Raw genomic sequence first — 27,443 nt, forward strand, 5'->3', positions numbered from 1 at the left:
TTCAAAGCCAGCCCAGTCAGGAAAGTCCCTGAGACCCGTATCTCCAATGAACCACCAGAAAACCGGAAGTGTGCTGTGGCTCAAATGGTAGACCGCAAGCCTCCAGCTCAAGAGCTCAGGCCACGACTGACCAAAAAAAAAAAAAAAAAAAAAAGAAAGAAAGAAACTAGAGACCTCCCCTCCCTACCCCACGCCCAGTTGGCTCTTCTGGGTCAAAATATTTTAGCATTTCATCAAGATAAATGCACCCAAAGCAGTCTAGATAAATTGCCACTAACTGTGCCAAGTCTGGGTGAATGCCCAGAGTCCCTTCCTGGGGCCCTGGGGCTCTGTTATGTTCTCATCTCAGGTTGCAAATCCCCTGGGCAGGGCCCTGGGCAGCACCAAGGGCAGAACCATGACGGGTAAGACTCGGTCCTTACGTCTTTCGTGTGAGCACTAATGTAGTTGGCTGTTTCCGAGTCGTCTGCACACTTCGTGAGCCATTTGCGGATTGTAGCGCAGTCTGTGGGGGCATGATACATCTGACGACACTTGAAACTGAAAATGGGAGAAGAAAAATATTCAACTAATAGTTAAGTCAGGGTTTTAATGTTTAAAAACATTCCTTCTTAGGGGGCTGGGAATGTGGCTTAGTGGTATAGAGTGCTTGTCTAGTGTTCATGAAGCCCAGGGTTCGATTCCTCACACAGAATTGCTGGGCCAGGAACAGCATAGTCTTTCAGAATCTGTGCCACTTCCTTGCGCCCAGACACATTATTGAGCACACACCGTGTGGAACATGAAATGCTGGGCACAAACTTTCCTACTTGGTGCAGGATGCTCTTAGGAGACAGAGACCCCGTCTCAGCTCTGCCTTCAAACAGAACAGCAAGGGTGCTTTGCAGAATAGGGCACAAGCCCAAGACTGCTCAGGACTCATTCTTACCAGAAGACCTCGTTGCACCGATTGCACTGCACTCGACGAGCTCTAGGTTCCTGTACCCGGATGACCATGGGGCAGTCGGCACCAGGGCACAGCTGGAGCTGGTAATGACTCTGCAGACACACCAAGGAGAAATAATAAAGGCAACCCCTAACTGCTGCCTCTGGACTTCTTCACTGAGTGCTTCAATGCCTTCTGCTCATCTAGCTGATAAGGTCTATTAAAGGACCATGTAGGGGCTGGGAAGGTGGCTTAGTGGTGGAGTGCTTGCCAAGCATGCATGAAGCCCAAGGTTCGATTCCTCGGCACCACATACACAGAAAAAGCCAGAAGTGGCGCTATGGCTCAAGTGGTAGAGTGCTAGCCTTGAGCAAAAAGGAAGCTCAGGGACAGTGCCCGGGCCCTGAGTTCAAGCCCCAGGACTGGCCAAAAAAAAAATCTGCTCATTCTAGGGAGGAAAAACCCAGAACACAGACACAGAAAGGTAAATTAATGAGTTAATAATCACACATCGAAGGAGCAATAGATGTTGGATTTACACAGTAGTCTGTCTACTACATTCTTCACTAACACTAATGGCAGTCTTGGCTATAAAATAAGCAATATAGTGACCAACGGATGGAAGGTAGGCCCAGGAGGACAGAGGGCAGAAAAAACAGGGTTGGTCATACCTCCACATAGTCCCTGAAGAGGTAGCGCCTGTATTTGTCTCTCAATTCTTCATTGGGAAGTAACGGAAACACAAAGTCTTCTGGTGTACGGAGGGGACAATCCTGAGCCATACAAGAGACTCCTGTTGAACAGAAACAAGCAGATGGCTAATGGTATTGCAGAAAACACAACACAATATGATTGCCTACTGGGTTCAACTAACAAAAAGGTTTTGTATAGGATGCCCTTGAAGCAACAAAATGTATTCAGAGAGGAGAAAATTTAACGGTCTCATAGTGATACAATAAAAGATACTGTTCCAAAATATATACACATGTATATATACATATATAATATATACATATTATATGCACATACACACACAATCAGTAGTATTAAATAACAAAATCATCCTATAGGCTATTGTTGTTTGCATATTGCTGGCATTTAAACCCAGAACCTTCCCCATGTTTATGTGCTGCTCTATCACTGAGCTATATCGACAGGTATTATAAAGCATTCCTGACTATCAATCTGATTTTGTGGTATCTAATGTCATGTGCATAAGATCGTTATTAGTAATACTGACATTGTACAGCTACCAATTAATTTCAATATTGCTGAAGTCATACTATAACAAATACTCTCATTGCTCATCTTCAAATTTGATTTATAATTGCTTAAACAGAAGCAAATACTCTGGAGGATTTGGAAGGTATGGCCTCTGTGTGAGGAATGAAGATATGGCACACAGCTTAAAAGGCAGTTCTCTTGGGTATGGGAATGTGGCTTGGTGGTAGAGTAGCTTGCCTGGCATGCATGAAGCTCTGCGTGATTCTTCAGTATCACATACACCGAAAAGCCTGGAAGTGGAGCTGTGGCTCCCACCTAGGCCCTTGAGTTCAAGCCCCATGACCACCACCAACAAAAAGACAGTCCAATTGTCACACTCACCTACACCCACGCCATCTTTGACAAGAACTGAGCAGTGCTGCTCCCAGCAGCTGCGGCAGAACTGATGCTGACAAGCCAGGGAGAGGAGGTTTTCCTTCCGTACAAACTGCATACACACTGCGCAGTGGTGAGGGGCATGAGCTGCGGGGACCTGGGGGGAGGGGGGGAAGAGAGGCACGGCCACGAGCTAAGAACCCATTGCTCTAGGGAGGACACAGGGTGCACAGAAGGTGACCATGAAATGTGTAGGAGGCTCTCAGTGCTAAGGGGTGAGGCGGAGCATACAACCAGGAGAACTTCCTAGGATTCAGAGAGGCAAGCAAGGCCAGTCCCGGGGCTTGAACTCAGAGCCTGGGCACTATTCCTTGAGCTGCGCTTTTGCTCAAGGCTAGCACTCTACCACTTGAACCACAGCACCACTGTGGGCTTTTTCTGTGTATGTGGTAAACAAAAGAGCTCAGGGAAAGTCCCCCAGCCCTGAGTTCAAGTCCCACGATGACCCTCCCCCACAAACAAGTGGGGTTTTCTAGGAAAGTAGTCACTGAAAATGGGCTTTCTAAAAAGAGGTGACTTTCATTCTAGCACGTAGGTGAAAGCATTCTAGGCACGTAGTTGAAAGAGGCTTCCCCCAAGTACTGGTGCTTGAACCCAGAGTCTGATGCACATTATTAAGCCAGTGCTCTATCACTGAGCAACATCCCTAATTTAAAACATCTAGCTATAATAGAAAAGGCAGATTTATGCCTGCAACAACAAGTATCTGGGGGCATCATAGACAACGGAGTAGAGATGGTTCTCAATGACACAGTGAGCCACAACAAGCACCCGAGGAACAACACAAGAAGGCTCTTAGATACAACACTCACATGTTTTGATGGGTTAGGCTGAACTCGAGCCTCAACGAGCAGTTGAGCAGAATTGGACTTGAATCTACAAAACAAAAAGCAGAACTAAAGGGAACCAGAAAGGAAAGACATTTTTACCGCTAAACAGTAACATGATAAAACAGTATGGGTTGTGGTCCCATGACAGAATCTGTACCTCTTCACAGAGCTTTTATCCGAGTACAAAGAATTTTTCAAAAAAAATTTTTTTAAGCTACCAATGGGTCAAAGACAAGTAACTCTTTAGCTGAGTACTGGTAAACTCTTAAGGAGGCCAAGAGCTAGAGGATTTCAAACCCAGCCCAGGCAGAAAAGTTCCCTTCAATTAATTAGCAAAAAGCCAGATGGAGGCATGGCTCAAGTAGTAGAGCACCAGCTGAGAACAAGAAAGCTGATTGACACAATAGCTCAACAGCTATGTACACATGATCATATAAGACGAGGATAAGCAAAAACAACTCCAAGAGGACACAGGAGGATTCTATTGCTGACATTTAAAGTTCTAAGTGAATTTCCTGTGGCGTACGCTACATGGTTACTGTATATGATTTTGGTACACTGGGTATTGTATATATGCCTACCTGATCTAGGGAGGGGAAAGAAAAACAAGGGTGTAAGATATCACAAGAAATGTACTTACTGCCTTATTGTGTAACTGTACCCCCTTTGTACAACACCTTGTCAACAAAATTTAATTAATAATAAAAAAAATGGTTAAGTATAAAAAAAAGAAAGAAAGAAAGCTGATCGAGGGCGAGGCCCCTGAGTTTAAGGCCCTGACCAAAAAAAAAAAAAAGTAACACTGCTTTAAAGGCACTGGGATTATAGGGCCAAATCTGCTTAAAATCTAGTTTTGAAAAATATAACCAAATATCTCTCTATACCTACAAAATACGGAAGGATTCCTTAAGATCTAGCAAATAGAAACATTAGTAAGTGAAAGACAATGTCATAAACTCGAAGATATTTGTGTGTGTCTGGCAAAGGATTGATACTCTTTTATTTTTTTGGTGCCAATCCTAGGGCTTGAATTCAGGGCCCAGACACTGTTCCTGAGCTTTCATGCTCAAGGCTGGTGCCTTACCACTTGAGCCACAGCTCCACTTCTGGCTTTTTAGTTGAGTGGAAATAAGAGCCAATCTGGGCTGGCTTTGAACCTTGATCCTCATATCTAAGCCTCCTGAGTAGCTAGGATTACAGGCATGAGCCACCAGGGCCCAACTTTAAAAAAACAACCAGACAGGGGCTTGGAATGTGGCTTAGTGGTAGAGAGCTGGCCTGGCATGCATGAAGCCCTGGGTTCGATTCCTCAGTACCACATACACAGAAAAAGCCGGAAGTAGTGCTGTGGCTCAAGTGGTAGAGAGCTAGCCTTGAGTGAAATTGCTCAGGGACAGCATCCAGGCCCAGAGTTCATGCCTCAGATGGACCAAAAAAAAAGCCATGGCGAAGAAGATCTGAGCTAGTTTTACTTTCCAACAAGTGGTATGAAAAAGTATAGAAAGTCTACACAATAAAATACCATGGTAGTCTTTTGAAATGTAATATGCAAACTGGAAGAAAGTACTCCAAAATCATCAGCAGTGGTTGGGCAAACAGAAAGAAAGGTTATAAGCAATGCCACTGCCTTCATTCCAAGCACCTTACCTGTCCAATATCTCTGAAACTTGCCAGTGGAAATTAACTAATATAAGTTTTGCAACTGAATGAGATACCTGGAAAAAAGAAAAAAAAATCAAATTATAAATTTAATTCCTTGTAGAGTGCAGTGGGAGAAATACATATATCCATGTTTATGCCAGGCCCAAGCTTGATTTACAGATTCTTTCTCTTGGTTTTCTGTCACATAATTTTCACATTCTTGCAACCTCAGTGATTTTATGGATTACTTTATTTTCATTAAATGACCATTCCATGAAAATTAGACACTCCCATTGGAAATTTATGCAGAACCATCGTTTCTACAATAAATGACAATCTGGCATGGCATTTAAGCAAAGTGTACCTCTAGTTAGGTTTTATATTAGCAAGAAATGTCTCAACTTTACATTCCTTCTACAAATTCCACTACACACACACACACACACACACACACACACACACACACACACACGAAGCAAAAACAAATAAGAACTACATGGGGGGAAAAAAATCCATGAATTCAGCTGGACTACACCTGTAATCCTGGCTACTCCGAAGGCTGAGAACTGATGAAGATCAAGGTTCAAAGACAGTAGCTGCAGGAAAGTCCTTAAGACTTTTATCTTCAATTAAGCACCAAAAAAAGGCAGGAAGTGGAGCTGTGTGATTCAAGTGGTAGAGTGCTAACTTTGAGCAAGAAAAAAGCTTGAGGACTTGGGCCCAGGCCCTGAGTTCAAGCCCCAGGACCAGTACAAGAAAAAAAAATCCATGAATTCCCAATACACAACAAGCCCTAATTGAAGTGCAGTTTAAAAATTTGTGGGCAACCTCTGACCACTTGTAAAGCACATGATACTGACTATTAAAGGGCTTTAAAAGGTGCTTTGAGCTACCCATTCTATCTTGATCATTGCTCCTAAGGAAATGATAGAGGACAAACATACCACCAGGTTATTTATAATAGTAAGATATTAGAAATAACTTAAAATGCCCAACAAAAACGAGAGTTTGAAATGAGTCTATACAATGGACTACTACATAGTTAATGAAAGGATATTATATTGACAGAAAGAAGTTTACCTTTCTAAATTAGGTTCAAGAAGAAGCAAATAGCAAATGAGGCCTGTAGTCCAAGCTACAGAGATCAGGAGGACTGTAGGTTTAAAGCCAGCCTGGGCCTTGACATCCCCTACTCCATCTCAACTACATAAACCAGGCGTGGTGGTACACTCCTGGCCTCAGCACAAGGAGGGACGCATAAATAGGTAGGAGGGCCAGGGGCCAAGGCTGACCTTTGGTAAAAAGTGAGAAGATACCTGAAAAATGACTAAGAGCAAAAAAGGATTAGGGTTGTGGGTCCCTAGGGATGTGGTTTAAGCCACACAACTATTACTGCTACTACCTACGAAAACAAACAAAGGCCTGGTGCTGGTGGCTCACGTTTGTAATCCTAGCTACTCAGGAGGTGGAGATCTGAGGATCATGGTTCCAAACCAGGCAGAAAAGTCCCTGCGAGACGCTTATCTCCAACAAGTCACTCAAAAACCAGAAGTGGCGCTGTGGCTTAAGTGATAGAGCACTATAGCCTTGAGCACAGAGAGGCTCAGGGACGGAGCCCAGGCCCTGAGTTGGAGCCTCAGAACCGGCCAAAAACAAGTTTGTTTTTGTTTTTTTAGCCAGGCACTGGTGGCTCATGCCTGTAATCCTAGCTACTCAGGAGGCTGAGATCTGAGGATTGTGGTACGAAGCCAACCCAGGCAGTGTTAGATCCTCTCCCTGAGGGCTCCATGTAGATGCCCCCACCTTATTAAGTCTCCACCCAGTTACCTGGGTAACCTGCAGACCTGGAGGCAGTTACCTCCCCTTTCCCTGAGATCACATCCTAATCTACCTGGCCACACCCCTTGTCCCTGCCCTAGATATAAGGCAGGGCTGGGTGGGGGTCGCTCTCTCTCTCCCTTCTCTCCAGCCATGGATCATCTCGGCCACAGGCCAGCAGTTCAGTAATAAACTTTCTCTCCTGCCTGAATACACGTGGTGTTCTCCTTTATCAGTTACTTACTTTAAAAAAACCTAACAGGCAGTTTTCGAAAGGTGATAGGAGGGGCTGGGGATATAGCCTAGTGGCAAGAGTGCCTGCCTCGGATACACGAGGCCCTAGGTTCGATTCCCCAGCACCACATATACAGAAAACGGCCAGAAGCGGCGCTGTGGCTCAAGTGGCAGAGTGCTAGCCTTGAGCGGGAAGAAGCCAGGGACAGTGCTCAGGCCCTGAGTCCAAGGCCCAGGACAGGCCAAAAAAAAAAAAAGAAAAAGAAAAGTGATAGGAGGTGCTGTTAGAATTTCCAAGTCACAGATAGGGGTGAAAGAAATGCCCGTATTATGTCCATAAGTTCATAGAAGGTCAGGTGTGCTTTTCCTTAAGAATCACTATAAATCTGATGTAATTCTGAGATCATTAATTCAAGCAAAACGTAGTATAACTAGGCCTCACCCGGTTATAGACAGAAGGAGGATCTATAGGAAGAACATGTTCCAAAATGGCCTCCTGAGCAAATGCAGCACGGATGGTAGGATATGACGAGACAATGAAGAATGTATTCTACAAAAATGTTCACCCGAACTGGGAAGGTGGCTTAGTGGCAGAGTATTTGCCTAGCATGCATGAAGCCCTGGGTTTCATTCCTCAGCACCACATACACAGAAAAAGCCAGAAGTGGTGCTGTGGCTCAAGTGGTAGAGTGCTAGCCTTGAGCACAAAGAAGCCAGGGACAGTGCTCAGGCCCTGAGTTCAAACCCCAGGACTGGCAAAAAAAAAAAAAATTCACTCATCAGCCTATCATTCACCCATCAGTTTTTTTTCCAGAGAAAAGGATGGCTTTCCTGGCTAGGATGATAAAGATGAGCCAGATGAATTGTACTAAGCCACATTAGGTAAAAATCAATTACAGTACACAGATGAGCTTTCTCAGAAAAAAAGACTAGTATTCACACTACTGCTTAATACTCAAGTGAGCTCAGCAATCGATTCCAAATCTATTAGAGCCAACACTGCCTACAACAGCACCATTCAGTATTCAATTGTGAAGAGGAACCTTTCAACAAAACCAAGATCTCTTGCTACAAGGTTATCATCAACAACATTTCTGTAGTCGAGATTAAAGTTTTGAGCTGGGCACCATAGGCTCACACCTGTAATACTAGCAACTCAGGAGACTGAGATCTGATGATAGCACTTCAAAGTTAGCTCAGGCGGGAAAGCCTGTCAGACTCTTTGTCACCAATAAACTACCCAAAAAGCCAGAAGTGGCACTGTGTCTCAAGTGGTAGAGTGATGGACTTGAACACTACCTCCCAATCTCTCTCTCTCACTCACACACACACATAGACACAAACATACACACAAAGATGGATAGAAAGAAATGTAACTGTATTCTTAGATAAAATGACTGTTTATGTAGAAAATCCTAAGAAAATCTACAAAACTACTATCCAAACCAATAAATGAATTCAGTTAAGGGAACAATAAAATACAATACAAATTTTTATGTAACTCCAACAGAAAATAAATTCAAACACATGAAATTTTAATATTTCAACCCAATATACACCCAAAATATGATTTCAATATATCATTCACAAAATATTACTAATAAACTATATTCATTCTTTTTTTTTCCCCCTTTGGCCAGTCCTGGAGCTTGAACTCAGTCAGAGCCTGAGCACTGTCCCTGGCTTCTTTTTGCTCAAGGTTAGCACTCTACCACTTGAGCCACAGCACCACTTCTGGCCTTTTCTATATATGTGGGACTGAGGAATCGAACCCAGGGCTTCGAGGCGAGCACTTTACCACTAGGCCATATTCCCAGCTAGAATAACTTTTAAAAAGATTTCTGCTTCTGGGAAGATGAAACAAACATATTTCTGCCCATTCCTACTATAGCTACTGTATACAAAATGAACATAAGACTGAAATGTAAAGAGAAGGCAGAACACTTTGACTTTTTTGCTCAAAGCTTGTATTCTTGAGGTCCACTTTCTGGTTTTTAGCTGGCTAGAGATAAGAGTCTCAAGAAGCCAGGTGCCAGTGGCTACGCCTGTCATCCTAGCTATTCGGGAGGCTGAAAGGTGAGAACTGGGGTTCAAAGTCAGCCCAGGCAGAAAAGTCCCATCAGACTCTTAGCTCCAACTAACCATCAGAATACTAGAAGTAGAGCTGTGGCTCAAAGTGCGCAGGCCCCGAGTTCAAGACCCATGACCTACAACAACAACAACAACAAGAGCCTCAGGAAGTTTCTGCCTGGTTTGGCTTTGAACCTTGATCCTCAGACCTAAGTTTCCTGAGTAGACTTGTCAGTATAGATATGACCAGTGCCTGCTGAATGTGTGTTCTTCACACACACACACACACACACACACACACACACACACACACACACACACAGAGTGTAATTTAAAGCAGAAAGGACATTTTTTCAACAAATGGTTCTTGAATAATAGTTTATATAAGGGGCTGGGAATATGGCCTAGTGGCAAGAGTGCCTGCCTCATATACATGAGGCCCTGGGTTCGATTCCCCAGCACCACATATACAGAAAATGGCCAGAAGTGGCGCTGTGGCTCAAGTGGCAGAGTGCTAGCCTTGAGCAAAAAGAAGCCAGGGACAGTGCTCAGACCCTGAGTCCAAGGCCCAGGACTGGCGAAAACAAAAAACAACAACAACAAAAAATAGTTTATATAAAAATACAAGTGATGAGTCTTACTTCATTTAACACAATTAACTCAAAATAGTTGATATATCTAAATGTAAAACCTGAAACTAAAACTTCAAAAAGTGACAAGTGCTAGTGGGCTTATGCTTGTAATCCTAGCTATTCCGGAGAGGATCAGTTCAAAACCAAAGTGTAAACAGCAAACAAATACAAGGAGAAATAATCAAATAATCACTGGAAAATGCAAATTACAGCTACAAGACATCACTTTTACTGATGAGAGTGATTATAATCCAAGACTGACAACCCCAAAGTAAATTGCAAGCAAGGCTATAGAAACTGGAGCCCTAATAGAATGATAGTGGGCAAGTAAAATACCAAAGCCAGCTTGGAACGGTTTCCTTAAAATGTTAACACACTTACCATGTGACCTAGCAATTCTACTCCTAGATATCTATACAGGAGAAATGAAAACATATATTCACATTAAGCCCTGGTCTGGAGAATCATCGCAGCTTTATTTCATAGACAAAAATTGGAAACCACTGATGAATGGGTACATAATGTGTGGTAATAGCTACACAATGGGAGGAAAAATTATTCAGTATAAAAGTGAATACACTGCTGAGAAGTATGAAAGATGTGGAAATGATTTGGATAAACCTCAAAAAACAACAGAAGGAATTGGGCATCAAAGGATTACTTTCACATAGATGAAAATTTCTGGAAAGGCGAAGCTATAGATAGATGGAAAATCACTGGTTGCTAGGGGCTAAGAGAGAATTGACTGAAGACAGGCACAAGAGAACTTTCCCCAGATGATAGGAATGTTTCAAAACTGGATTTACTAAATAAAACAGGCAATGATACATTTTAAAATGAACTTGGAGCTGGGCGCCAGTGGCTTACAGCTGTCTATAATCCTAGCTACTGAGGAGGCTGAGATCTGAGGATCACAGTTCAAAGCCAGCCTAGGCAGGAAAGAACACGAGACTCTTATCTCCAACTAAATACAAAATAGTCAGAAGAGGAGGTAGCAGAGAACCATTCTTGACTGAAAAAGCTAGGGGACAGTGCCCAGGCCCTGAGTTCAAGCCTCAGTACCAGCGTACAAGAGACTAATAATTTGTTGCCCTACACACTAACTTTACTTAATGTGTATTTTCTCCACTAGATTCCTAAGGAAGCACAAGTCCCAAAACCACCTGAAATTTTGTTTAAATGACAGCCACAAATTTCTACTTTCCACCAAACCCCTCTCTCCTTTACAAAAAACCTCAGGCAAATCTCTATCAAAATAGTATTCATGATTGGGGCCAACATTTGACTCCAAATGTATTCTGACATTCACGATGCTTTCTAATACAGAGCCAATTACCTATCTTTAGGACAAGTGCTTTGAAGAGTTACAGGACATCTAACAGTTATTACTTGATATCCCACATCACACGGACAGCATAGGTTTTATTATTCGAAATAATACACAGAACATACTAATTCGATATCAAGCTCAAGGGACTGAAGAGCTCTTGTTCCTGACAAAGGTTTCCCAAGAAAATCCATGAACATAAATTAGTTGTCTACTATTTTTTTTGTTTCCTACAACTGCTTCAAGGTGCCCAGCCCTCAGGGACAAGTTGATACAACAACTTAACAAATAAGACTTCTTCCCCCCCTCCCCAGAAAGGATAAATCCAGCAGCCCACCAAAACTGTCACCAGCCCTTCCCACACTTACCAGTGCCTTAGGGAGGATGCGGCTGATGGCAGAGAGCATCAACGGCCTGAAAAAATACAGGTGGTAGTTTCAATTTTTATTTCGAATTCTTACTTGCCAACTGCCTGAAATCTTTTAAAGGCTAAATGAAGGGGGTCTTCATGACTGCCTGTTTCAATTACATTTGTTAACAACCACTAAGAGCCATTCACAAAAAAAAAAAAAAAAAAAAGATGAAGAGGAGGAGGAAAACGACAGGCCAGCTTTCCAGTCTGGGGCATAACGAGGGACCTGTTACAGGAAAAACTGGCCTCAAGAGATCAAGATGAATGGATTGGTCTAGGGGACTGAAGGGAATGTGAGAGATTAAAAAAAAAAAAAGGCACTAGGAGAATTATTTTAAAAAGAGACAAGATTAAGGCACAGGATTAGGGCAATTCCAGCCTAGAATCTGGAGCCAAATCGGCACCAGTGATGGTGGCTGGAAAGATTTCCAGTAGGTTCTGAAGGTCGCTGATGATGATATCTCCAAAGTCAAAATCATCTAAGTGGTAGGACTTCTCTTCTCCCATGCTTCGCATCTATATATTTTCAGCCTCTAAAATGTCAGTGGCCATGCACCTGATTCTAACTCTGCCTTTTACAGGTTCATGGAAGGGGGCTGACTCACAATTGAAGCACATGTATGTCACCTGTGCTTTCAAAATGGGATTACTAAATCTGAAGATAGCATTCTTTCCTAACTACTATGCTTCTTGCTTATTAAAATCAAAGAAGATCCTGAACATCTCACTCAATAAAAGATTAGGACAGCCACTCATCGACAATTTTTTGTAACCTCAAACATCTACGAAAGTGAATAAAACAATGAAAACCATGTGCCTAGCTTCAATATCATCTGTGACCCAGTCCGCTGTGCCTCTACTACAACCCAGCTGGTACCCTTGATATTATTGTGATGTCATTCCCAGACATCACATTTTTTTTTTAGTGTGCAGTTGATTGAACCCCCTTTGGGAAGTGCTTGAGACAAAAAAAAAAAAAGCTGGTTAAAGCATCATTGAAAGTTCTACTATCTTTTCTACAGGATGCTACATAGACCATTTCTGTAACCACAGGTCATGTCCAGCAACCGCAATAGAAAGGAAATACAGGAGGATACTGGTAGAAAATACACTACATAAAGTTGGATTCATTCAAGGCTCAGTCTCCATTCCTGTGACCACAGGCCCATCTTATGCAAAAAAAAAAAAAAAAATGATTTCAATAATTTTTCTTCTACCTAGGTCTAAGAGAGAGACTGTCATGCAACAACTAGCTAGTACCTTAGATCTCCTTCTTCCCTAGGGGGTTTAACATAAGGCAGGGCCAGGACATCTTAATGACAAAGCCAGTAAGAAAACCCTATTTTGATGAACTTTCTGTGTTTGTAAAACTCCATACAGAAAGGAAAAAGAATGGAAGCTCCTCAAGGGCAGAGACTTTTTGAACAGCTTTCCTCCTCTTGCCAATATCCAAGCACCCAGGACAATGTCTGCAAGTACTAGGTTCCGTGTACTCAAACCATTCTGTCTCCCAGGGGCATGCAGGTCTCAAAAGCCTGCTTAAGGGCAGAGGCCAAATACTGTTTCTCTGAGGAAAGTAGGAAAGATCAAAAGTGCTGAGATCACCTGAAGGCGGCAGGATGAGTAGGGAAGGTGACGACGGGTGGTTTGAAGAGGCAAAAAGAAGTATATTTGGGTTAAAGAGGGGAATAATAGAATAGTTATACAGGCTAGACTGGGACAGCTGCTCTTTTCAGTTTTTCGACAAGCAAGAGTAATAAAGTGCTTGCAGAGTTCAAGCCCCATGATTGGGGGGTGGGAGGGTGAGGAGACACTAGCCAGACACTGGTGGATCATAGCTGTAATCCTAGCTCCTAGCTAACTCAGGAGGCTAAGATCTGAAGATTGGGGGTTGAAGTCAGTCCTGGGCAGGAAAATCTGTGAGACTTTTATTTCCACGGAACTACCAAAAAAGGTGGGAGTGGTGTTGTGGCTCAGGTGGTAGAATGTTATCCTTGAGCAAAAGAAGGGACAGAGTTCAAGTCTCAGGAATGGCACCCCCACCAAAAAAGGGTGGTGGTGGTAGGAAAAAGGAACCAAAAATAAAGGCAGAATTTTTTGTAACTTCCTTTAAGGTAAAAACCCCACTATCCTTTTTCTCAGCTTCTAAGAAATTTAGGGAGTGTTTGTTTACTTGGGAAACAACTCTTAATCTATACCAACTATCAATGAGCAAAGAAAATCAAAGGGCTCATAAAATGCGCTTTGATGAAAAGAACAACACATATGACCACCTCATTCCTGTCCACCACAACCCCATTTCTGCCATCTGTCTAGGTTCTTCTGGGTGCCACCAAAATCACGTGCCCATAACTGTATTAGACTTTCAAGACCAAATATTTCCAGTATCTAAATTGTATTTCAGTATCTAAATTTAGTTCCTCTACTGGTTACTTGGACAACTTTTAGATAATTACTCACAGGACCAAAATTATGTCCAACATCACCAACCTTGGGCTACTTCCACAATGTACATATACTAGGCAAAATATACTACTCACCACTAATTAATTATACTCCTACTCCCACACAAATGGCTGTCCTTGGATGACTATATGTTGGGGGTGTATGCCACCTGGGGTGGCATCTTTCTTTCATAACAATTCTAATTAATTCTCCTGCCCCTTAAAGAGTTTCATGGTTTCGTCACCATTTCCCAACCATCTGCCAGGTTCTTCATTCTATCTATTGCTCAGAATCCACCCATTCCTGTCCTTGAAGATTTCCTTGGATTTCATCAAAATTCTATTTAAATCTAGGATGAATGTTTTCCAGGCCTACTTAACAGTTGATACAAACACATTTTTTCATTACTAATGAATATATACAGCATTAATTTTATTTTATATATATAGTGGGGGGTAAACTCAGGGCTTTATGCTTGCAAGGCAGGAACTATTTGAGTTACTGCTCCTGCCCCTTTTCCTGTGGTTGTTATTATTATTGCCAGTCATGGGTCTTGAACTCAAGGCCTGGACACTGTCCCTGAGCCTCTTTTTGCTCAAGGCTAGCAATACCACTTGAGCCACAGCACCACTTCTGGCTTTTTCTGTTTATGTGGTACTGAGGAATCGAACCCAGGGCTTCATGAATGCTTGGCAAGCACTCTACCACTAAGCCACATTCCCAGCCCCTACGGGTTATTTTTTAAGATAGGGATTTCCTTTATGTCCAGGCCAGCCTGGGCTACAATTGTCTTGCATGTACTTTCTGTGCCACTGTGCCCAGACATTGTGCTTTGGTCTAGCTGGGGTAACAGGTTCATACTACCATACCTAGCCATTGCTGAGATGCAAGTCTCACAAACTTTAAGCTCAAACTGCTCCTTTTTGTGCCAGTCCTGGGGCTTGAACTCGGGGCCTGAGCACTGTCCCTGAGCTTCTTTTGCTCAAGGCTAACACTCTACCACTTGAGCTACAGCGCCACTTCCAGCCTTTTCTGTGTACGTGGTACTGAGGAATCGAACCCAGGGCTTCATGCATGCTAGGTGAGCGCTCTACCACTAACCCACATTCCCAGTCCCATTTCCTAGAATTTTCTATCACTAATAACATCATTCATTCTTTTTTTTTTTCTTCCAGGTTCCCAGTTTATTTTGAGGTTTATCAATTCTGCTTGTATGAGTAATCTATCCCTTTTATATCGCTGAGAGGCATGCTGCTTTTTTGAGGCACGGTTTTACTGTGTGGTCTAAGCTGGCCTAGAACTCAAATCCCCTTGTTTTAGTCTCTTGAGTGGTAGGATGACAAGTGTGTACTGCCATGCCCAATGCTTGACTCCCTGCCCTTTATTTTGAAAAGTATGCTTTCCTAAGAATTACCCCTTACAAGTTGAATACTCCTTATCCAAAATGTGTGGGACCAGGATGTTTCAGATTTCAAAGTTTGGGGCATGCAGGATCATTTACACAGACTGCCACTTAAGGATCACAACACTCAAAAAGGTTCTGATTTCAGATTTTTGAGTGAGAAATGATATTTAGGTTACTTCCAGTTGGGAACTAGTGCAAATAAATCTGCAGCAGACATCTGAATACCAAAATAAACAAACAGGCAAAAACAAACTGAGGAAAACAGTTTGAGTATAGCCACTCAATTTGAAGGAGAGACAGTGGTAATTTTACAAGAACAGATTTGACATACTTTACTATGGTTATCATAAAATTGTTATTATTATTTTGCCAGTCCTGGGGCTTGAACTCAGGGCCTGAGCACTGTCCCTGGCTTCTTTTGCTCAAGGATAGCACTCTACCACTTGAGCCACAGCGCCACTTCTGGCCATTTTCTATATATGCGGTGCAGAGGAATCGAACCTAGGGCTTCACGTATGCGAGGCAAGCAAGCACCCTACCACTAGGCCATATTCCCAGCCCCAAAACTTAAAACTCTTAAAGCTTGTAGTTACTGACTGCAGGTAACATTACTGTCTGTTCATAATTAAGGAAATATAAACTATTTTGATAATCAAAGAATTATGAAGTTATTTAGTTAGCAAAGCGAGCAGTCTTCTCTCCTTAGTTCAGTAATCTGAATCACTTAAGCATTTTCTAAATGCTTTCACATACTTTCATATATTATAAAAGGTCTTAGCCGGAGACATGAAAATTGTTTTACTATAAATGTTTCAAGTTCAAGAACTGACAAAAATAATTCTGATAAGCATTACAGGGTAAGAACCATTAATCTATTACACCATTTCTACTTACAAGGAGGCTGGGGTCATAGAGAAGTCCTCTGACAAATGTTTTCAGTTTATAAATGGAAACATAGAGAACTTCAGAATTAAGTTCACAAATTTTGCACTTATTGACCTGAGTGTTGCCAGTTAACACTAACAACCAATACTTACTGAGAAACAAAGCATTTCTGCTATGTGCTAATATGCGAAGAAAACCTATACAACGCCATCTCGTATAGATCATACCCTGATGCACAAACTACTAATCTGTGATTCTTGTTAAAGCATACCGAGAAACACAAATAAAGTAGTACAAAGGCAATAGAGACTCTGAGGGGAATTAGGGAGGGTTTTATGGAAGAAGTGAATCAAGGGTCGATCTTTAGTTTCCAGATCAGTGAATGCTGGTGAGTTCATTAAGCTAGAAAAAACAGGAGCCAGGTGCTAGTGGCTCACACCTGTAATCCTAGCTACTCAGGAGGCTGAGATCTGAAGATCATGGTTCAAAGCCAGCCCAGGCAGGCAAGTCCATAAGATTCTTAATGAACCACCAGAAAATCAGATGTCGTGCTGTGGCTCAAAGTGGTAGAGCGCTGTTGGCCTTGAGCAAGAAGAGCTCAGGGATAGATGTCCTGGCCTTGAGGAGTTCAAGCCTCATGACTGACAAAAAGAAAAAAGGAAAGAAAAGTCAGAAAGCCAAGCTTGACAGGACTGAGGTTATTTCTTATAAAAGGAAACAATACTCTCTACAGATTCTGGGTAATGATGGCAAGAACAGTAAAGATACCGACTGGAAAAGGCTTAAAATAAGGAATTTAAAAAGGTATGTAGGGATGACCAGCAAGGAAATTGCTAGACAACAAGATCGACTTGATGGGTGCCAGTGTCTGATGCCAGTAATCCTAGCTCTTCCAGAGGCTGAGATCTAAGGATCCTAGTTTGAAGCCAGCCTGGTCAGGAAAGTCTGTGAGACTCTTATTTTCAATTAGCCACCAAAAAGCTGGGAACAGACCTGTGGCTCAAGTGGCAGAGTACAAGCCTTGGGTGAAAAAGTTCAGGGCTAGCACCAATGCTCAGAGTTCAAGCCCCAGTATCTGTGATACTTAAAAACAACAACAACAACAACAACAACAACCTATGTTCCATGTTTTGTTTTTTGACAATTGATGCCAAGTTTAAGTAATAAAGTCAAGGGGCTGGGAATATGGCCTAGTGGCAAGAGTGCTTGCCTCGTATACATGAGGCCCTGGGTTCGATTCCTCAGCACCACATATACAGAAAATGGCCAGAAGTGGCGCTGTGGCTCACGTGGCAGAGTGCTAGCCTTGAGCAAAAAAGAAGCCAGGGACAGTGGTCAGGCCCTGAGTTCATGGCCCAGGACTGGCAAAATAAATAAATAAATAAATAAATAAATAAATAAATAAAATAAAAATAAAGTCAAGAAAGATATATTTCAGAAGAAGCAAAATGAGAGGCTTACCAATTTTTCAACCTGCATCTTTTTCAAATCTTCCCTACAGTGCTTCCTTCTTTAGTGCAGACAACTCTTAGTTGTTCAGATTTTTCCTGGAGCCAAGAGAAAGTTAAAGGGGGTCCTGAGTAACATGGATCCCCCAACCCCAAATCCACAACTAAGCACTTCATTAAGTAGCTGTCAGCAAGAGAACAAGACGAGAACTAGGAATGTGGCTTAGTGGTAGAGTGCTTGCCTTGCATGTAGGAAGCCCTGGGTTCGATTCCTCAGTACCACATACAGAGAAAAAGTTGGAAGTGGCACTGTGGCCCAGTGGTAGAGTGCTAGTCTTGAAAAAACAAGCTCAGAGTCAGTGCCCAGTCCTTGAGTTCAAGCCACAGGACTTGCCAAAAGGAAAAAAAAAAAAAAGGCACCAGAGGCTCCTACAAGAAATACACAATATATGACCCAATATTACATACACGGTCAAGAGGCACCCATCTACAAATATGGGCTCAGAACCTTCAATGTGACACCTCCCTTAAAACCCAAGACACAATCCTGACAGTGCACTTTGAAGGAACAGCAAACATGAAAACATTTCCATTGCTCCACTCCTACCCCACCTCTACCATGACCAAGTGCTTTATGTACTTATTATCAAATTTAATGCGGTGAAAGAGGTATTTGAAGAGCCAGACTAAAGCCATTAGGCCCCACTTTACCACGTGAACCTGAGATAAGCAGGCCCTGTGAGCAAACCCAGGCCACCAATTATCCTGGCTAGTAGGACAAGCTTATTAGGGCCCAGCTAGTCAGGAAACTCCCCGCTTAACTCTAACAGGCCCGGAATGCCTCGAGCCCTGAGCCAATCAGATTTGTACCTGTATCCTAATCTTGCTTGAACACCTGATTGCCGTAACTTTGGTTTTTTGCCTTTATAAGCTCTGTGAAATCTCAGTTTGGGGCTTCCTCCTAACCTCCGCTGCGTTGGAGTGTAGGACGAGGCTCGAGCCGCAGCCTGCTTGAATAAAGCCTTGCTTGTGCATTTCGGAACATCTGGCTCTCGGTGGTCTTCTTGGTGGTCTTCTTGTGACTTGGGCACAACAGTTGGGGTTTCGTCTGGGATAGCCCCAGAGACCCCCGAGACCCCAGACTCCAGAGGTAAGAAAACAGCGCTGTTGATTTGTCTTGTCCTGTCATTTGTCTGGTTGTCTGTTTTGCTTCCTTTTTGAGGATGGCCATTCCGACTTGTATTTCTTGAAGGGGTTGTCGAAGTGGACGCGCTTACACGGCAATCCTGGAGGGACTCTCCACCCTTGAAGGGGGACCCCTGGAACCCGTCTTGAACTTGGGTCCACTCCTTCTGCACCCCTGCAGGAAGGAGGCTGTGGGCCAACTTGGGAGATCTCCAACTCGTAGCTTTTCTTTTTCTCAGGCCTGTGTGTTTTCCTCCTTTTGTATAATTGTTTTGTTTTTTGTAGCCTTTTGGACTAAACATCTGATCAGAGCTATGGGTAACGTTCTATCTTGGGGACCTCCATCTAGCCCCCTAGACTTGACTCTAGCTCACTGGAGGGAGGTTGAGATAGCTCAGAACCAAGATGTAGCCCTTAAGAAGGAAAAATGGATCACCCTGTGCAAGTCAGAATGGCCCACCCTTGAGGGAGCTAATTGGCCACCCAAGGGGAGCTTTGACATGGTTAAGATCAGGACTTTACAATGCCTAATCGACACCCCTCATTCAGGCTGGATCCAGACCAGGTACCTTATATAGACACATGGAGGGAGCTTGTTGACAGGGACGCTCCAGCTTGGGTTCGACCTTTCTTACCAACTCCCTCCTCCACTCCTTCCCCTACCCCAATATTCGTTCAAAAGACACCAGGTGACAAGAGAGAAACCAAGAAGGAAGAGAAGAAATCACCTGTCCTCCAGGGAGGAAGCACGGAGGAGGAAATGTTTCCCCCTCCCTACTCCCTACCCCAGTTAACTCTACAAGAGGAGGACTCTGAGGAAGATGTTTCAGCTGTGCCCTCCGCTCTGGAGGGTCCTGCCCAGTCAACTCGCCGGCGCCAAGGAATTACACCTCTTCATAATTCTGTTGCCCTTCCCCTTCGCCCTATAGGTCCTGAGGATGCAGACGGTCGACAACAATTCCAATACTGGCCACTTGCTACTAGTGATCTTTACAACTGGTGTACCCAAAATGCCCCCTTTTCTGAGAAACCCCAGGATTTAATTCACTTGCTTGAAACTATTCTTTTCACTCACCAGCCCACTTGGGATGATTGTAGCCAGCTTTTACAGGTCCTTTCCACCACTGAGGAGAGAGAGCGTATCCAAGAAGTGGCCCAGAGACTTATCCCCAGCCCCACCGGAGCGCCCATCACGAATCCTGCCTTGATTGCTACCTAGTTTCCTGAGACCCAACCAGCATGGGACTACAATACGGCTGAAGGTAGGGAGCGACTCCTCGTCTATCGCCAGGCTCTGTTGGCAGGTCTCAAGGTGGCGGCTCGCCGACCTACCAATATGGCCAAAGTTTATGATATTAGACAGGGAGAAAGTGAAAGTCCGGCAGCATACCCTGAGCGGCTCATGGAAGCCTTTAGTCAATACACCCCGTATGATCTTGAGGCCCAGGAATCTGCTCAGATGATTATGTTTGCCTACATAAATCAAGCTGCACCGGACATAAAGCGAAACTTGCAGGCTCTAGACAGGCTTGGTGAAAAATCTGTTAGGGATCTAGTAGCAGTAGCAGAAAAGGTTTACAATAAGAGAAAGAAGAACAAAGACAGAAAAGGAAGGACAAAGAACGTGAAATTGAGCGAGAAAAGAGAAACAGAGCTAAGGAAAAGAGTTTGGCTAGAATTTTGAAGCAACAACAGGCACCACACAAGAAGGACCTCAGGGAAATCCTGACCTCCATGCAGGCAGGAAACTTTAGACTGTCCTCCTCTCCAAGTAAGGAGCAGGAGCCCAAACCCCAATCAAGAGTGGGGAAGAATCAGTGTGCCTATTGCAAGGAGGAGGGGCATTAGATCAAAAACTGCCCAGAGCTAGCCAAGAAAAAGGAGAAAAAACAGAAAGTAGGATTAAGAATGTTGCCAGCCTTAGAGTTGGATGAGGACAGTGACTGAGGGAGTCGGGGCTCAGACCCCCTCCCTGAGCCCAGGATAACATTGAAAGTGAAGGGAAATCCAGTCATGTTCATGGTAGATACGGGAGCAGAAAATTCAGTGTTACTAGCTCAGAGAGGGCCGATGTCCACTAAAACAACATGGGTCCAGGGTGCGACGGGCACTAAACCCTATAAATGGACTACCCGAAGAACAGTGGACTTGGGAGTGGGCCGGGTAACCCACTCATTTTTAGTCATTCCTGACTGCCCCTATCCATTGCTTGGACATGACCTCTTAACAAAAATGAAAGCTCAGATACAGTTCACAGGCAGTGGGGCTTCTGTGATGAACTCAAGAGAAAAGCCTGTTAGTATACTGATAACTAGTAAGTTAGAAGAGTATAGGCTATACCAGCATCCCAAGCCTGAGTCTCCGGAAAATGAGTGGCTACGGGCGTTTCCCCAAGCATGGGCAGAAACTGGGGGAATGGGACTGGCAAAACATCATTCTCCAATCTTTGTGGAACTCAAAGCCAGGGCTGACCCAGTAAAAGTTCGCCAGTACCCTATGTCACTAGAAGCGAAGAAGGGGGGAATCACTCCCCACATTAGAAAATTGTTAGATTTAGGAGTTCTGAGCCCATCCAGTCAGCCTGGAATACTCCACTGTTGCCTGTCAAAAAGCCTAATTCTAATGATTACAGACCAGTGCAAGACTTGAGAGAAGTTAACAAGAGAGTAATGGACATTCACCCAACAATCCCAAACCTGTATACCCTGCTGAGCTCCCTGTCACCGAGCCATGTGTGGTATACTGTGTTGGACCTAAAGGATGCCTTCTTTAGCCTGCCCTTAGCCCCACAGAGCCAAAGCTACTTTGCATTCACTTGGCACGATCCTGAGATCGGGGCCTATAAGCGGTCAATTGACCTGGACCAGGCTGCCTCAAGGATTCAAGAATTCGCCGACCATCTTTGAGCAGGTGTCACATGAAGACCTGAGTGAGTACTGCTCCAAAAATACTGGAATAAGTATGCAATATGTAGATGATTTGTTAATAGCTGCTCCAGACCAAAATAGCTGTCTAAAGGGAACAGCTAGGCTCTTAAAGACTCTTGGCAACTTGGGCTATAGGGCCTGCACTAAAAAGGCACAAATCTGTAAGCCTGAAGTCACCCTATCTGGGCTTCATATTAAAAGAGGGCAAGCGTTGGCTGTCGGATGCATGTAAAGAAACCATGCTAAAAATCCCTGTGCCTAAGTCAGCCAGACAAGTCAGAGTTCCTGGGAACAGCGGGCTTTTGCCAGCTGCGGATACCTGGGTTCGCTGAGATGGCCAAGCCTCTATATGAAGCCACCAAAAACCTCCCAGAGTTTCACTGGACTGAGAAGTTGCAAAAAGCCTTTGAGGCAATCAATCAGCTGCAGTAGCTCTCTGAAAAGATGCTGATAAATTGACTCTGGGACAGAACCTGACTGTGGCCACTCCACACGCTCTAGAGGGGGTGCTAAAACAACCGCCCAACCGGTGGATGAGCAATGCCCGCATGATCCATTACCAGACCTTGTTACTTAACCCTGCACATCATTCGGGATGGAAAAAGGAATGCGGGCGCGGCGGTCACCACGGACATTGAGATAATGTGGGCGGAAGCACTCCCCCAGGGAACATCTACACAAAGAGCAGAACTAGTGACACTAACAAAAGCCTTACAGATGGGAAAAGGAAAGAGACTAAATATCTACACGGACAGCCGGTACGCTTTTGCCACTGTACACGTCTATGGAGCCATCTACCGAGAGAGGGCTACTGACAGCCGAAGGAAAGGCCATTACAAATAAACAGAGGAGATTTTAAGCCTCATCCGGGCCCTATGGGAACCAGCAAAAATTGCGCACTTGTCCGGGTCATCAAAAGGGAGTGGATTCAGTGACTAGAGGGAATAATCTGGCCGACCAGGCAGCTAAGGAAGCAGCCCTTCAGCCCAGAGCAGAAGTATTGACTCTAGTAGACCCGGGACCACGGAGCTTTGCCTCCTGTGCCCCAGTATTCCCAAGAAGACTTGGAGTGGATAAAGAAAATTCCCATGGCCCAGAAACCCCCGGACAGAGAAGGAAACAACGACTGGTGGAAAACTTGTGAAGGGAAACTTATCTTGCCATAAGGGCTGGGTAAGGGGATCCTTAAGAGAATCCACTGAGCTTCTCACATGGGAACCTGAAGAATGCAGGACTTGCTCCGACACTCCAAAGTGAAAATTAGACAAGGAGATCAACTTATTGAAGATACTGTTAAAAATTGCAAGGCCTGTCAGCTTACCAACGCCCCCAATCAACAAGTTACTAAAGGAGCTCGCCTCCGTGGGGATAGGCCAGGCGTGTATTGGGAAGTAGATTTCACAGAAATTAAACCTGGAAAATTTGGATACAAATATTTGCTAGTTTTTGTAGACACCTTTTCAGAATGGGTTGAAGCTTATCCAAAAAAGCATGAGACCGTGAATGTAGTGGCTAAGAAGATCCTGGGGAAATCCTACTCAGGTATGGCTTCCCATCCACCATTGGGTCAGACAACGGACCGTCCTTTGTCTCAAAAGTCAAGGAATAGCCGCTGCACTGGGGGCGGATTGGAAATTGCATTGTGCTTATAGACCCCAGAGTTCAGGACAGGTAGAAAGAATGAATCGGACTCTAAAAGAGACCTTAACTAAATTGGCCTTAGAGACTGGCGCAGACTGGGTGTCACTCCTTCCTTTTGCTCTGTTTAGAGTAAGAAATTCTCCCTATCAGCTTGGCTTTACTCCTTTTGAAATAATGTACTGGCACCCTCCGCCCATTATCCCTAGCCTTCAGACTGAATTGCTTGCTAATTTGGATGATACTGAATTTTTGTGTAAACTTGATTATTTGCAGCTCGTGCACAAGAGTATGTGGCCCCAACTTAAGGCATTATATGATTCCGCTTCTGTCCCTAACCCCCATTTATTCAGACCAGGGGACTGGGTGTTCGTCCGGAGGCATAACCCCAAATCCTTAGAACCACGGTGGAAGGGACCCTACATGGTGCTACTGACTACTCCCACTGCCCTCAAGGTAGACGGCATCGCCACTTGGGTCCATTGCTCCCACGCCAGGTCAGCTGACACCTTTGCCCTGGACGAAGACTACCGTGGTGGAACATGGGAGGTCTCCAAGCACCTGACTCAGCCGCTTCGCCTTCGCCTCAAGAAAAGAAAGTTAGACTGAATATTGTTATAATTTTTTTTTGCCTTTTTTTCTTGTTACCCTGGCTAATGTTGATGCTATTTTGGCAGCTCACTCCAAAGTGGAGTGACCCCCTTATTTTAGCAACTAAGGAAGCTCCCTTAGGAACCTGGTGGCCAGACTTAGTAGTAGACTTATGTGATCTGGCCGCAGGCAACTGCGATGTGCCAGATCACTTGGACCCAAACCTGAATAAGTGACTTCCCGAGTGTGATAAGCAGGAGTCCTGTAAAGTCCCATGCAAGCACGAAGGCATTGGTAGTTTTGGGCTTGCTCAGGAATATGGATGTATCATTTTGTTGCTGACATTTGGACCCTAAACACTATACAGCTAATAGTAAAAGGCTACACTGCTGTAGCTCAAAGAAGTCTGTATAGCTGAAAGTTAAATGTTGAATGTAATTTCCAGTTTGAAATAATCCTGCAGTCCCTTGGTAAAGTAGACTAAGGTTATAGGTTCCTGGCTAGGTAAGGTCAATGCCATGACTCAACCTGAAGAAGTTACAGAAGATGGATGATCTTCACCCATCAGCCCCCCTTTAAAACCAAGGGACCAGAGTTGTTTTTGGGAAGATGAGGCAGGATAAACTAGAGGCATGCAAAACAGGTACAGAGACTGTACTTGTGAAAAATAGTGACAGGCCCTTTGGTTACTACTTTGGGCCCTATTGGCCCATGCCTTACCTCTATATCATCCCCTAGATATGCAAGCCATTGAAATGGACAGAAGAGAGCCATGATTGGCTCCCAAGGCACCAAAGAGAAAAGGGGGAAAATGAAGAGCCAGACTAAAGCCATTTTGAAGTCAGGCCCCACTTTACCACGGGAACCTGAGATAAGCAGGCCCTGTGAGCAAACCCAGGCCACCAATTATCCTGGCTAGCAGAACAAGCTTATTAGGGCCTAGCCAGTCAGGAAACTCCCTGCTTAACTCTAACCGGCCCGGAATGCCTTGAGCCCTGAGCCAATCAGATTTGTACCCGTATCCTAATCTTGCTTGAACACCTGATTGCTGTAACTTTGGTTTTTTGCCTTTATAAGCTCTGTGAGATCTCAGCTCGGGGCTTCCTCCTAACCTCTGCTGCGTCGGAGTGTAGGACCAGGCCCAAGCCACGGCCCGCTTGGATAAAGCCTTGCTTGTGCATTTCGGAACGTCTGGCTCTCGGTGGTCTTCCTGGTGGTCTTCTCGGTGGTCTTCTCGCAACTTGGGCACAACAGTATTATTTTACAGATCAGGAAATTAAAACTTAGAAGGCCTAACATGAAATTGTAACCTCTCTGTACATCACTTTGACAATAAATAAGAAAAAAAATTAAAACTTAAAAGCTGGGCGCTGGTGGCTCACGCCTGTAACCCTAGCTCTAGCTACTCAAGGAGGCTGAAATCTTAGGATTGTGGTTCAAAGCCAGCTCGGGCAGGAAAATGTGGGAGGCTCTTATCTCCAATAAACTACTCAAAAAAGCCAGAAGTGGTGCTGACAGTGCCCCAGCACAAAGTTCAAGCAGAAAAAAAAAAAAAAAAAGCTTACGAAAATTGTGTGACGGGCTGGGAATATGGCCTAGTGGCAAGGGTGCTTGCCTCACATACATGAAGCCCTGAGTTCGATTCCCCAGCACCACATATATAGAAAACAGCCAGAAGTGGCGCTGTGGCTCAAGTGGCAGAGTGCTAGCCTTGAGCAAAAAGAACCCAGGGACAGTGCTCAGGCCCTGAGTCCAAGCCCCAGGACTGGCCAAAAAAAAAAAAAAAAGAAAGAAAGAAAATTGTGTGTGTGTGTGTATACACACACCAGCACTGGGACTTGTATTCGGGACCTTATGCTCTTGCTTGGCTTTTTCACTCACGGCTGGGCTGGCACTCTACCATTTGAGTCATGCCTCCACTTCCGGCTTTTTGCTAGTAAATTGAAGGGAAGAGTCTTAGGGACATTCCTGCCTAACTTTCTCTGAACCATAATCCTCAGATCTCAGCCTCCTGAGTAGCAAGGATTACAGGTGTGACACATCAGTGCCCACCAAGCCACCTGAGGGCCTAACATTAAATGGCCGAAAAGGGACTCGAACCCAATCAGCTGACCACGAAGCCAAAAAGCCACAAGACAACATCAACAACAATGCTCACAGCAATACAACTGGTCCCCCATAGCAGTAACATGTAAGAACTCACCTAAATAAATGCCCAACAAGGAAAGCTAGAGCAAATTATAGTTCGAGACAGGATAGGGTGCTATCAAGCCAGTTAAAGTACCTTGCAAGAACAAAGTAAAAATGCAAGAAAACATTTGATAAATACATGAAAAATACCAGAATACATAAATACATGTGTACAATGATATTGGAATGTAATATACACTAGGAAAGGGATTTTGATGTGTTGTTCAGAGCTATATTTCTAGTGCCTGGTATATAGTGTACATACAATATATATGAATAAATGAATGGAAGCACAGTAATGTGTATGAATATGGACACTGACATGATCTGAGGGACAATGAGCAAAGAAGAAAACTTTGATTGTAGGTTAATGGAGCCATGAATGATATGAATCCTGTAGTTAACACCTATAAACAAATTTAAGATCAAGAAACCCATGTCAAATTATCCCTTGATTATACTGTTTACATCGTTCCTAAAGTAATTTGAAAGCACAAGACTAGAATGAAAATGAAATCAGATGAAGAGTTTTCTGAAAGGTGGTAAGCATGTACACAGAGATGACAACAACTTTTCTAAGTTGGCAAGCCAGGGACAACTTTGCACCAGTTGTACTTAAGGCAAATGTCAATGTCACTCTAGACAGTTTCTCATTTCCCATTTAAAAATAAATTTATATAGCTGTAAGACACACGCCCAACTTAGAGCTTAAAACATTATGAAATAGGCCACATGCACTCATATGAAACATAGGAATTTGATGTGGAGTCTACTTAAGACAAGCATGCAAAGAAACTCTGACGTCAGATCATAAAAATAGATACCAGACAGTTGCTCAGCATAGAAACAGCTTGAAAATACTTTCCCATGAATAGTAGTAACAAAAAAAGAAAAAGTACTTATTGAATATATAAACAATAAAGATAAAACGTCCCTACAATTCAGCAGGAAAGGTAGAAGAAAAGTCAACATAATAGTTAAAATTAAGTCTTTGCCAAATATTACACATATATTTATTTAATGTTAAGAACATCAATTGATCATTTTACAAGTGACCAGAGGCATAGAAATCAAGTTGTTTTGAACACAAAAGTATAAAGACTTCTGTACAGAGTCAGAAACTTGGAAAACTCATGATTTTCTATCCATATTTTGTATAAGAGCAAATACTAGAATCTAAA

The 27,443-nt window shown here is 43.7% G+C and overlaps 1 protein-coding gene across 3 annotated transcripts in view; it reads right to left on the reverse strand.

Annotated features, from left to right (window-relative positions):
- Nucleotides 1–27,443, reverse strand: part of Arih2 (ariadne RBR E3 ubiquitin protein ligase 2) — a 45,960-nt gene that overhangs the window by 8,985 nt on the left and 9,532 nt on the right. The window contains exons 1-8 of one of the 3 annotated variants that reach the window (XM_048334840.1): nt 16,972–16,975; nt 6,136–6,139; nt 5,062–5,129; nt 3,397–3,460; nt 2,531–2,681; nt 1,597–1,718; nt 929–1,038; nt 423–540 (exon numbers count right to left, since the gene is read on the reverse strand). In XM_048334840.1, coding sequence (XP_048190797.1) covers nt 423–540; nt 929–1,038; nt 1,597–1,718; nt 2,531–2,642 — 462 coding nt within the window. In that variant the 5' untranslated portion in view covers nt 2,643–2,681; nt 3,397–3,460; nt 5,062–5,129; nt 6,136–6,139; nt 16,972–16,975. Of the gene's footprint in view, nt 1–422; nt 541–928; nt 1,039–1,596; nt 1,719–2,530; nt 2,682–3,396; nt 3,461–5,061; nt 5,130–6,135; nt 6,140–11,504; nt 11,551–16,971; nt 16,976–27,443 lie in introns of those variants that run through there. The other 2 variants (XM_048334839.1, XM_048334838.1) reach the window with 2 other exon arrangements.

Source organism: Perognathus longimembris, chromosome 26, assembly GCF_023159225.1.
Source record: "Perognathus longimembris pacificus isolate PPM17 chromosome 26, ASM2315922v1, whole genome shotgun sequence".
In the NCBI taxonomy this organism is placed as follows: Eukaryota; Metazoa; Chordata; class Mammalia; order Rodentia; family Heteromyidae; genus Perognathus; species Perognathus longimembris.